This window comes from Phascolarctos cinereus, unplaced genomic scaffold (genome assembly GCF_003287225.1).
Source record: "Phascolarctos cinereus isolate Bilbo 61053 unplaced genomic scaffold, phaCin_HiC Scaffold_2;HRSCAF=192, whole genome shotgun sequence".
NCBI lineage: Eukaryota > Metazoa > Chordata > Mammalia > Diprotodontia > Phascolarctidae > Phascolarctos > Phascolarctos cinereus.
Window position 1 is genome coordinate 311,393,307 of NW_027555625.1, and position 12,788 is coordinate 311,406,094.

The 12,788-nt window shown below is 39.8% G+C and overlaps 1 protein-coding gene across 1 annotated transcript in view; it reads left to right on the forward strand.

The window, feature by feature from the left end:
- TNC (tenascin C) overlaps positions 1 to 12,788 on the forward strand; it is a 114,666-nt gene that overhangs the window by 54,204 nt on the left and 47,674 nt on the right. Inside the window, 2 exon segments of the mRNA XM_078150181.1 lie at positions 383 to 472; positions 1,812 to 2,075. Of these exon segments, the coding sequence (XP_078006307.1) occupies positions 383 to 472; positions 1,812 to 2,075 (354 nt within the window).

Here is a 12,788-nt window from a genome sequence, read left to right on the forward strand (position 1 = left end):
TTCTAGAGTAGGCTCACAGCCTGTCACTGCACCCAGATGCAAAGCGTTTCCAGCTTAGTGTGGTCCTGTTTAAAGGACATTTAAATGACTTCTCTGAAGTAGAGAATATGGAGTTCAAATCTCACCTGTCAAAGACTACCTCCAGGATCTTGGGCAAGTCATATAATCACCCTACGCCTCAGTTTCCTCATCTACAAAGGTGAGGATTAGACTAGGAGGTCTCTGAGGTCCCTTTCATCAACCATCAATTCCTGTCTGTGCCACTATGAGCCCTGCAAATAACACTTCATTGACTCAGGGCTTGCTCAGGACTGCTTGAATTACCTTCTGAATGCTTGCCCTAACCTCAAGCTGATTTGTGACTCTCTCCTTTCTCTCTCAGGTCTGAGGCCTGGAACTGAATATGGCATTGGAGTATCAGCGGTGAAGGATGATAAAGAAAGCAATCCCGCTACCATCAATGCTGCCACAGGTAAGGAGGGGTGGTGACAACCCATACATATTTCTATAGCCCTTTAGGGTTTGGTAAGTACATTCCTCCAAACCCTCTGTGATGCAAGTTATTGCCTATGGTTAATGCAGGTATTATTATCTCTAATTTATGAGTGTGAGTAGATATCCCCAGGGGGGTAAAAAGTTTTTCCTAAGGCCTGTCAGGACTCAGACCCAAATCTTGTAACTGCAGGTCCAGCACTCCTCGTCTGTAGATACACATTCCATCCCCTCCAAATCTTAGTAATTTTTTTTTAATTTACTATTCATCCCTGCCCTCCACCAAAATAAATCAGGTGGTAGCTAGCCCTCTGCTCCACCCTTAGCTAAGAGGGCCCCTGGACAGCAGAGAGAGCCTCTCCTGAGGCCTGTTCTTAGAAACTGTCCAATTTGGGAGGATAGGCCCAAGCTTGTCTCCATTAGCAAAGCCTTTGAGTGCATAGGATCACCTTAACACCCCAAGGAGACATCAAAATAAAATTTTAGTGGAGGTCTATTTCCACTATGATATGATGACATGATAGTCACATTTATATTCTTTCTTTTTATTTTTTTAAATGACAATCTTTCCCTCAGTAGATTATTGTTTGACTCTTTAAGACAAGTAACTTTGTTTCCTTGTTTTGTTTTGTTTTCCCTCTGAATCTTTCATCTGAATAAGACAGTTCCTTTTCCACTAGAATGTAAGCTCATTGCAAGTAGGGATTGTTTTCATTTTTTGTGCTTGTATGCCCAGCACCTAACACAAAGACTAGAGCATAGCAGACATTTAAGAAATGTCAGCATGGTGCTTAGCACTTAGTAGGAACTTAAGAACCTCCAGTTTCTAGCATATAGTAAGCACTTAACAAATGGCTGCTCAGTGCCTTACACCTAGTATGTACTTAATAAATGTTTTGGGCCAGCTAGGTGGCACAATAGGTAGAGTGCTAGGCCTGAAGTAAGGAAGACTCATCTTGTTAAGTTCAAATCTGGCCTTAGACACGTAGTAACTGTGTGACCCTGGGCAAGTCACTTAACCCCATTTGCCTCAGTTCCTTTTTTGTAAAATGAGCTGAAGAAGGAAATGGCAAACCACTCTAGTATCTTTGCCAAGAAAACCCAAATGGGGTCATGAAGAGTCAGATATGACTGAAAAACAAACACATGTTTTGGGATTAATTGATTGATTGATTCTCCTATTTCCCTACCAGCTTAAGTACTTCTATCTAGAGAATACTGGGAGGAATAACCGATGGATGGTATGGCAAATAGATTCAATCCAAAGCAGCTTCTCAATAACAGAAGGTTTGATTAGTGCTCTTACATCTCTCCTACAGATATGGATGCCCCGAAGGACCTTCAGATTTCAGAGCCTACAGAAACCACCTTGCCCCTGCTCTGGAAACGACCTCTAGCCAAGTTTGACCGCTACCGCCTGACATACAGCTCTTCTACAGGACAGCAGAAGGAAGTCCAGTTACCAGCAGACACCACTTCTTATGTTGTCAGAGGTCTGGATCCTGGCACTGAGTATGCCATCCACCTCGTGGTTGAGAAAGGACGGCACAAGAGCAAACCAGCCCGTGTGAAAGGTTCAACGGGTGAGTCATGGCAAGGTTCTGTGTAAGCTCTTCAATTCACACAAATTCTCTCCCATCTCCAAGAGCCTGAGGATTTTCAATTTTATTAAGAGGATTTGAAAAGTTCTTTCTTCTCCATTATACAAACTATACTGAGAGCAAATTAGTCATATTCCATACCCTTAACCTTATTTTTTTTCTTTCCTTTGGTATCAATGGCTTTTTAAATGAACCACTTTACATTAATTATTGCTTTCTCAGGAAATATACTACCTCATATTATATTTTTAATGTGTCATTTTCAAAAGTTTCTAATGATTCCTCATTTTTCTTTCCTCTCCCAAGCAGTCATATATTAATTGCTTTTTAAAATTCTCTTTCTCTCTCTTTTTAAGGAGGCCCAAGAGGTTGGTGGTAATCCTCTGGATATCTTTTTTCCTGCCTCTGTTCTCATTGCAGATTCCTTTCTTCTCTCCAAGATCATCATAACAGAGATGTATATGGTCCTAAGCCTTCTGTAACTGCCTTTTACTTTTAATCCCTCCCTCAATGGTTAAAAAGATGAGGCCAGTTTTTTTCTAGGTTAGTCATTTCAAAACCACATTACTCCCTGCTATTGCTGACACATTTCACCAGTAATGACAAAAATGTTGAAGCATATTAAATTATAAAAACCAGAGACTAGTGATTTCTATATGGACAATGCAAATGTTCCTCCCAAATTAGAATATACCATTGTCTTCAAAGTTTTAATGATACTAGGTTTTCATTTTTAATGTAATCCAGGTTAGGCTTATTGAGGTCCTACTGTGCATTTAATGACAGACTAAAGGCTGTGGCAGAAGGGGTGTGTTATAGTACCTGGTGTAAAATAGGTGATCATTTAGTTATTTGGTCCCTGGACTTTCAACTTATAGTCCCATTGAGGCAGCAAGACAAGCACACAACACTTATCATGAATGAGTACAACATAAGACAGTGCATTGCAAAAGGCAAAATACTTGGTATAAATAAGGCTAAGGAAAGTTAAAAAAAAGAAAGCATGGTATTGTAGAAGGGGCACTAGATTTGGCGTTGGAAGACCTGGATTCAAAGTTAAGCTCTGCTGTTTAGTACCTCTATGACTTTAAGCAAGTCCTTTCTGCCTGTCTGTTCCACAGTTCCTTCATCTCCAGAATGAGGGAGAGGGAAGGCAGCTATACTGAGATAATCTCTGAGGTCCCTTCCTGCTCTGTGTTCTCTTATCCTGTGATCCAATAGAAGAAAATCAGTGTAGATGAATGAAATAAGAGAAGGCTCCTTGTAAACGAAGCAACTTGAGGGTATTCTTAAAGGATGGAGAAGGTTTGAATTACCAGAAAGCAGGGGATAGGAAGGTGGCTAGATCCAAAGGAGCCTGCTGACAGATTTGTGTGAATTAGACAGGAAATGTGTCGGCTTTTAGCATTGCTGGGCTAGCATCCCACTTACTTATCTAGGGAGCAATATCCGGAATTGCTTTCTAAGTATAGTTTGGCCTGTGGGAGCTTCAAGACCTTGTTCCAGGGTCATTTTTAAGTTAAAAAAGATAATAAAGGGGAGACAGTTTAGTGTAATGGAGTAAGCATAGGCTGTGGAGGCTGAGGACTTGGGTCCATGTTGCAGCCCTACCTTGGTGCTACCTTGATGACCAGGGCTACATTCCTTTACCTCCTCTGGTACTCAGTCTCCTCATTCTTATTGGCTTTGGAATCAGAGGACTTGGGTTCAAAACTCTGAGGCTTACTACCCACATGATCTTAGATAAATTGCTCACCTTCCCTGGGCCTCAGTTTCTTCATCTCTAAAGAATAATAATAATGACTGATGCTGATAAAGTGCTTAAAATCTGAAAAGTATTTTCTATATATAATTTCAGTTGAACTAGATGGCCTCTGAGGTCCCTTCTAGCTCTAAATCTTTGATCCTATAAATCAATAGTCTCAAAAGTCCCTTTCAGACTAGGGAACAATCTTAATATAGTAGAGATTGAAAGACTTAAACTCAGAGACACTAAGCCTTATTTGAAATAGGGAGAACCCCAAAATTAGCTAAACACACATAGAACCACGTACACACACACACACACACACACACACACATCCATCCTCATATCTCCATTCTTATTTTCCTCTCTTATTTTAACAACTGCTGTGTGTGAGAGAGAGAGAGAGAGAGACAGTGAGAGAGAAACAGAAGTGGGAAGAGAAAGGAAGAAGGGTACAGAGGGAAAGAGGGTGATAGAATGCATGTCTCTGTAGGCCCAGAATTAAACATAACACAGCTTGTTGTTTTAACTGGTTCCTTCCTCCCTTTCCAGCCTTCTTACTCCCCTTACTTCTTTCTTACTCCAATCTGCCTTACTCTCCTCCACAGACTCGGAGTCAGCAACACTGGCCTCCTTAACTGTTCCTCTCACAAGACGTCTTCCAACTCTGAGCGTCTTCCCTGGCTGTCTGTCATGCCTGGAACACTCTCCCTCCTCATCTCTGTCTCCTAGATTTCCTGGCTTCCTTCTAGTCTCAGCTGAAAGTCCACCTTCTACAAGAACCCTTTCCCTGTTCTGGGCTTTTTTTTTTTTTGGTTGGGTGGTTTTTGTTTTTTTATTTGCCTATCCCCACTCCCCCAGTAGACATAAACTTCTTGAGAGCAGGGATTGTTTTATGCCTTTCTTTGTATCATCAGTACTTAGCACAGTGCCTAGAACTTAGCAGACATTTAATAAATGCTGACTGACTGTCTTTGCAAAAATAGTAAGCCCCATCAGCTCTCCATCCTCGTTGTAGAAGACCCTAGACCTCAGCAGAGCCAGGAGAAGAGGCTTGTTGAATAGGAACACAAGATGGATGCCTAAAGTTACTCTCTATTCATTTCTTACTGGCACTCTTACTTTTAGCCAGCTTTTTAAAATCCTGAAGGCACTATTTTAATATAGTACTTTCATTCACATAGTAACTCATCATTATTTGTTTAAAAGGAATCATGTCTATTTTGATATATTAATTAATCATCCTTCAGGGCAGAAGGAAAGTTCAAGTCCTTTTCACATCCCGAATGCTCCTTCCTGACTGTAATTTTTCGGTGACTTGGCCTCTTAAACTCAGGCTTGCTATAACAGATTGCTTTCCATTATTTAGAGTATGGTAGAAGTTTTGGCTAAGATCCTTTTCTACTACACTGTTTCTCCTTCCCTTTCTAAGCACACTGTTAAGGATTTGGGCTGTGATTTTGCTGATCAATGAACCTGACTAAAAGAGTGAAAAGAAAAAATAATAATCCACAGCATCTATTGTTTCCCTTTGGAAACCTATTAAAAAGCTGATTTAGTTTTCTATTAAGTGTGAATGATGGAAACCTCGAGATAACTCCAAATTCCATTTTAATCAATAGTTCCAACCCCATTTCCTCCCAGGCCTTTTAGCAGACTTGCTGAAAAGGAGACAAGGTGTCTGTACTGATCTGAGCCTCTCATCACCCTGCTGGTAGGCTTAAGGTGTTCAGAGGAATGGGCATGAGATGGGCAGAAATCAATGGACATTTCTTGAACACAGGCAAGGTGCTTTGGCAGATACAAAAGTAGAAGACCATATGTTCCCTGGCCTATAAAAGCTTACAGGAGGATGAAGGTGAAAGAATGAGAAGAGTGGGGAGAAATAAAATAAGTCAAGAGAATGAAAAAGAAAATGAGGGAAAAAAGCAAAAGATGAGAAAAGATAAAGATAGTATAGAATACTCAGAAAGTGTGAGACTTTGCAGTCCAGAGAGACCTAAGCTCTCTTCTCACCTTCACTTCCTTCCACATGAATATGTGACCTTGGGCAAAATATGTTATCTCACTGAACCCAAGTTTCCTCAGCTGTAAAATGGAACAATAATATCAGTATTATCTTCTTAGGATTGTTGTGAGACTCAGATGCGGGGAGAAGGAGTATGTGTAAAGTGTTTTGAAAGCCTTTAAGCTCCATATAAAGGTTTATGATGATGATGATGATGATGATGATGATGATGATGATGATGCAGGAAAAGAGAAAATAGCAAAAGATTTTGATATTTTACCCAGAAAAGTAAATAATCAGTAGTTGAATATAAATACCTTGACAGTAGAATTGTTTCTCCTGATTTCAGCGTTCTGGGGTAGCAGGTTTCTAAACTGAGAAATAACACACCTGTCCATGTAACTGTGAATTGCTTTATTAATTTGATGTAATGATTACATCAAGACAGTCTGGTCTGGGTATAATCCATGAACTGTAAAACCAATAGTGAACTGACACTCTGACAAGGAAGCATGTGTCAGAGGACCTACCCTACCTAGGCATGCCTGATCAATTTCAATTTAGCAAGCATTCAGTAAGAGCCTACTATGTGCTAGGCACTATGCTAGGTGCTAGGAATGCAAGGGCAATGACAAAATGGTCCCTGTCCTCAAGGGACTAACAAAATAACCTGTGCACTGGGAAGTCAATATAAATTGTAGACAAAGCAAATGCGAAGTAAATTAGGGAAATGGAGTTTGTTGCCGCTGCTCCATCATGTCCATTTCTCCATGATCCCATTTGGGGTTTTCTTGGCAAAGATACTGGAGCGGTTTGCCATTTCCTTCTCCAGCTCATTTTACAGATGAGGAACTGAGACAGGGGTTAATTGACTTGCCCAGGGTGACATAGCTAGGAAGTGTCTGAGGCCAGATTTGAACTCAGAAAGAGGAGTCTTCATGATTCTAAGCCCAGTGATCTATCCACTGCATCACCTAGGGAAACAGAGTGGGAAACAATGAAAACTACAGGAGATCATAAAAGGCCTCATGTTAGAAAGAGCCCTGGAACTGAGCTTTGAAGTGACCTAGGAATTTCTGTAGGCCAGAGGCAACAAGAGAGAGGGCAACCCAAGCAGGAAGGACAGCCTGTGCCCACACAGAACGTGCCCTCTCAAGGTCAAGTTGTCCATGCACCCTGTCCCCCTACCATGTCTTTGCTGTCAAAATTACTCTTAACTACCTTAAAAGATAGGGAAGGACAATATTTATTTCTGAATATGCCTAAAACAGCTCACAATAGAAACCAACACAACTAATCCGTCCACTAACAATGGAGGAGTTTAAGGTGGCAGGTCATACCCAGAGCTCAAGTATGTTCCTTAGCCAGGAATTTTTCACATTCTGGAGTCTTCTCTGACAAGCATAATATCAACCTTGCTGGAGATAGTAGTAATGGATGATATCTGCAAATAAAGCAGGAGACAGAGTAGAAACACTGTGTCAGCATCCACCCTTTAGATACATGGTTCTGCCATGACATCCCAGCAATTTTTATGGGCACTGCAATGGGTTGCCTCCATTACCAAAACAGAAAGTCAGTCATGACTTGACATGAAGTACCTACTATGTGCTAGGCATTGTTCTAAGCACACTAGAGATACAAAGAAAAGCTTTCACAGAACTCATTCTGGTGGGGGGAGACAACATGAAACATCAATGTACAAACAAGCTATAGATGGGATAAATTGGAAATGACCTCAGAGGGAAAGCATTAGAATTAAGGGGAATCAGGAAAGATTTCTTGTAGAAGATTTAATTTTAGCTGAGATTTTGGAGGAAATCTAAGGAAGCCAAGACAAATAGGTGAGGAGGGAGAGAATTCTGGATGTGGGGATCTGTCAATTATGATCATGCCTAAAGGAGGGAAATGAGTGTTTTGTTCTAAGAACAGCACAGAGGCCAGTATCACTGGATAGCAGGGATATAAAACCTAAGATAACTGGAAAGGTAGAGGAGTCAGGGTTAGGTTATAAAGGACTTTGAATGCCAAAGGATTTTGTATTTATTTTATCCTACAGGTGATGGGGAGCTACTGGAGTCTATTAAGTGGGGGTGTCTTTTTTGCCTGTACCGAGATTAAAGGATGCCCAACTGGTACAGACCACCAAAACTATTCCGTTCTGTTATTCCTCTGACCCTTTTTTGGGGCTGGGTCAAATAGTAGGGGAGGACAACAGACTGAAGTTCTTCTTCCTCCCAGTTCATTTTCTCAGTGCCTCCCTCTGCCCCCCCAGAGTCTCATAAGAGAAAGAAGTCAAGGTGGTCTAATCTACCCTCCGAATTTTAGTAGGCCTTATGAATTCTCAAGAGCTCTCCCTCTTGCTGTATACTATTATTGTCCGCTGAAAGTGATCCTTTTACAAGATCATAACATGATAGGGTCATAGAGTTGGATCTGGGAGGGACTTCAGAAGCTTTCTAGTACAACCCTCTAATTTTATAGATGAGGAAACCAGGGTAACAGAGAGATTAAATGACTTACCAAGAGTCACACAGGTAATAAGTGTCTGAGGTGGATTATGAACTCAGATCTAAGTTTTCTTTCTTTCTATTTATTTTTGATTGACTTATTTATTTATGATGGACTGCTATGATTTTCTTTCTTTAAAAAGTTTATTGATATCCTTTGTTTTTAACATCACCTTTATTCCTCCTATGTCTCTCCCCCTTTCCCATTCAGAGAACCATTCCTTATAACAAAAAAATAAAAAAGAAAGAAAAAGGAGGAGGAAACTAGTTCCGTAAAATTAGCCAACACATTAATCAAGTCTTACAGTGTAGGTGGTGTTCCACCCCAACCTCTTCATAGAAGTGAAGGAGGTGCATTGGTACATTCCCATATCTCTTCTTCAGAAGCAACTTTGGGAATTTCCATTCCCTAGCATCAGTTTTCCTTTTGTAGATTTTGATGTTGTGCTTTCCATTTATGTTGTTAAACTCATTGTGTATGTTGTTTTCCTGGTCCTATTTCTTATACTTTGCCTCATTTCCTACAGGTGTTTTCCATGTCCCCCTGTGTTTTTCAAATTCTTCACTCCTCACAGTGCAGGGATACTATCCTTTCTTTCTTTAGCTGAGAGAATGCTAGTTCTTCTCAGCTAGCCAGCCATTGGTGAGGGAAGAGAAGTTAAAGTCAGTTCTCACAATTAAGGGAGAGTTCTTAAGAATGGTTCTATTAAGACTATAGATTCCCTAAAGGGCAAATGTAGCATTATAGAACTTAGACATCTCACCCCAACCCATATTGCCCATAAAGTAATACAAAACTGTAGAAAAACCTTTCAGGAAAGTCCCCAAGAAAGGCCCTTTTCATTGAGAAATGCCAAGCAGTCCATTGTTAAAGAACCATACAACACAATAGAAACATTTTGACCAGAGGGTAGGAAGCACACAGATATGTGATTCATGACTGGAATGTTGATACCCTAGACATGTTTGTCTTTCCCCCATCCAGGATATTATCTGTTGCTCATTATCACTGGGCTGAACATCACTCCGTTAGTTACCTCAATGTTATCTGCCTTTTTGCTTAAATTAACCATCTTGCCATCTCTCCCTTTCTGTAGTACTTCTTCTTAGTTTTTTTAATTATTCATCTGATTTTACTATAGTTTTATTTACTTTTCTATACCTTTCACCCTTTCCTCTGCCATTTGCTCTGTAGGTCTTTCCAGCACCTCATCCTACTTGCTTATACCTCCTCAACCATCACTGCTATGTAATGGAGTTCTTCAGGCTGGTACATGATGAGTTACATAACCATTTTTTATTGTTCTGAAAGGCCAATGATAGGGTGGCTTCCAAACCATTAAGTCATTGCCAAGCAAAAATTGCCTACTTCTGAGAAGGCTCAGAATAATAGACAGGCACAAGAAACAGATAAATTCCAGTTCTCACTAACACTAAATGACTTTTTATATTTATACCAATCTTTGTCTTATTGGATTATATGCTTCTTGTTTTTCTATTTGTTTTGAAAATGGCAAGGATTCTGCTGTTATATAAAACCATAGGATTTAAAGTGGGAAAAAGGAACCTGAAAATCAAATAGTCTGATATCCTTATTTTACAAATCAGGTTTCTTTGGGATTTCTATCTGGAGTTCCTTTTGAGATAATCTATGTGGCAAAAAATATAAGTCTCCGTTTTTTGGTGTTAAGGGGAATAGAATTTAAACCTAAACTTACACAGTGTTCTTACACAGGTAATATAACTAATAGGTTTAATTCTCTCTGTGGTTTTGCCTCTATTTCTTTGTCTTTCTGTCTCAGTTTCTTTGTTGTTATGTACCTGTCTGTTGGCCTTTCTCTGTTTCTTTCTGTTTATTTTACTCTCTCTCTCTCTATTTGCCTCTGTCTCTGTCTCTCTCTCTGTTTACGTTTCTATCTTTCCATCTATCTCTTAGTCTTTCTCAAGGTCTCTCTCTGCTTCCTATTGATTTCTATATGAAAAGAGAAGTTCACAAGTTTTAAGGAAATCATGTTACTATCATTAAGAGTTATTGAACAGCAAACATTGTTTGAGTCACAACGGCAAACCACACAACAGCAAACCTCAAAGCCCTTTCAACTTTGTCAGATCTGTTAGAGCTTGCACTTCACTAGAATAATCTTAGCAAAACTAGAGCTGCCTTTATACCAAAAGGAAGCTTTTATTATTTTGTGGATTCCACAAAATATCAAAACAACCAAAGGAAAGTCTCTAGCACATTGAATAGATCTGTTCTTTGGCAGATTTACAGAAGGAAATGATCAAGCATTACACAGACTAAGAAGGAAGGGAAGAGGTATGCCCTGGTTGCAACAGTGCCCATATCCATGAAATCCTGTAGACACTGTAGAATGGTATATCATGAGAAGTAAGTCCTTATACTCTACTCATTCATATAAAGGGAGACTTGGCATTACTACACAAGGCAATTTGGATATGGAAAAGTGACAGTAAGAAAGACATTGTCCACCAGGAATAGAAATGTCCGACTTCTCCACTAATCTCTTCAGGGACAGAGATTTTTTCCTGCCTAGTAACAAAGAGATCTATTCAAATAAGTAAAATTCCTTTAACAGGCACCAAATCCATTACTGAGAACGAAGTCTTAAAATGCAAATTCTGCCAGGAAGGAGACCACACTGACTTTAGTTATCTAACGTTTATTAAGCTCCTACTATGCTCAATATCTTATGCTGGGATCTAGGGAAGATAAAAAAGATAAATGACCTGGCCCTTGCCCCAGAAGACTTTACTCTCAATTTACATGAAGTTATGGATGATTCATTGACTTTAGGGGTGGTAGGGACCTATGAGATCATCTACTCTAGCATCCTTATTTTCCAAAATGAATAAATTGAAGTCCAGGAAGTTTTGGGGGTTTTGCCTAAAGTCAAAGAGTCAGGAACCAGCTAAGCCTGGTTTCAAATCTAGTTCTTCTGACTTCTAAATCCAGTGTTCTTCCCTCCAGTCCATACCGCTCTTGCCTCACTCCTGAGATCAGGTTTTGTTAGGGGACAGATTAGAAGAGAGTGAGGAAGAAACTAAAATTAGGAGTGGGATAGGAGGACTCATACTTAGCTAGTTCACAATTTTGCATGGAACCATCCCTACTCTGATTTTTATTTTACCCAGGGACCTTCTCACACCATTGAAAGCAGTGTATAAGCATAGAGAGACATGTAGCCAAGAGTCAAAAGTACACATTTCACATTATAAATACTTTAAAGTGAGCTTTGCTGCCTGTGACAGCTACAGAGTCTGCCCATTCCAGTGGTCTCCAAGGAGGCTTAAGGACCACTATCTCTCCTCTTTTTTCTTTTTTCCCTTTCAAACTAAATGGCATCATTCATACTGGGGATTTCATAATAATGCATTCAGTTGGTATAATGGATGAAGTGTTGTCCATGGAGTCAAGAAAGTCTGAGATCATAATCCTGCCTGATACTTTCTAGCTGTGTGACCTTGGGCAAGTCACATAATGTCCCATAGCCTCAGTTTTCCCACCTATAAAATGGGGATAATAATAGCACCTCCCTCATGTGGCTCTTATGAGGATCAAATGAGATAAGATATATAAAATGCAAACATTAAATTGCAATGTAAATGTTATAATTATTAGTGTTTATTTCTACACAGAGACTGGTGGAGGGCTAACTTTTAGCTATATTGTGTACTTTAGGGGTAAGGAGGGAGAGTAGAGGTGAAAAAACTGGAAAGAGTACAGTTATGTTTCAATATTAAGCATGCATGTCCCTGCATAGAAAGAGATAATATAATAAAGAGCTGGCTAGTCTCATCTAACTGCAGCAAAGACCTCTGCCCAACCCATTTCCCTTGCCCTCAGTTAAGTTAAAATCAGAACTACAACACACAGAAAGGTTGCTTTAATTCTTTCAAAGTAGGCACCTTAATTGAAATTGTTGTTTTTTCTTGTTGAAGGCTCAGAGCCCTAATAAATGCTTATTGAATTGAAATAGATGAGACTCATTTGTAATTAGCAGAAATTTTGTGATAGTCTATTTTTTAAAAATATTTTCTTGAATGATTTAAAGGTGCCTCCTCCAATCTTGTTTACATTATAAATTTCCTCAGCAAGTCCTGTCTTCATAGGTGGCACACTCTCTTGAGCTCTGTCTCTGGAAAATGATCACTCTATTAGTGGATTCTGAGTTAATGAGGTCTTACAATGATACTTCCTGACTGTGTGCTTCCCAGGTGAATGAAAATGGAACATTAAGGCTAAGACACATAACAGGCTTTTTTTCTGTGCCTAAGACCCCACTGCAAGCTAGTAGGAGACCTTTCTGGTTGTTCTATGGCAAAAAGTTCCCCTTTCTTCCCTCAGCTTGCTTAATGGTATCAGCTTAGCCCTCATCTCAATGGCAATGTGGAGCAAGTGGTCCAAGCTG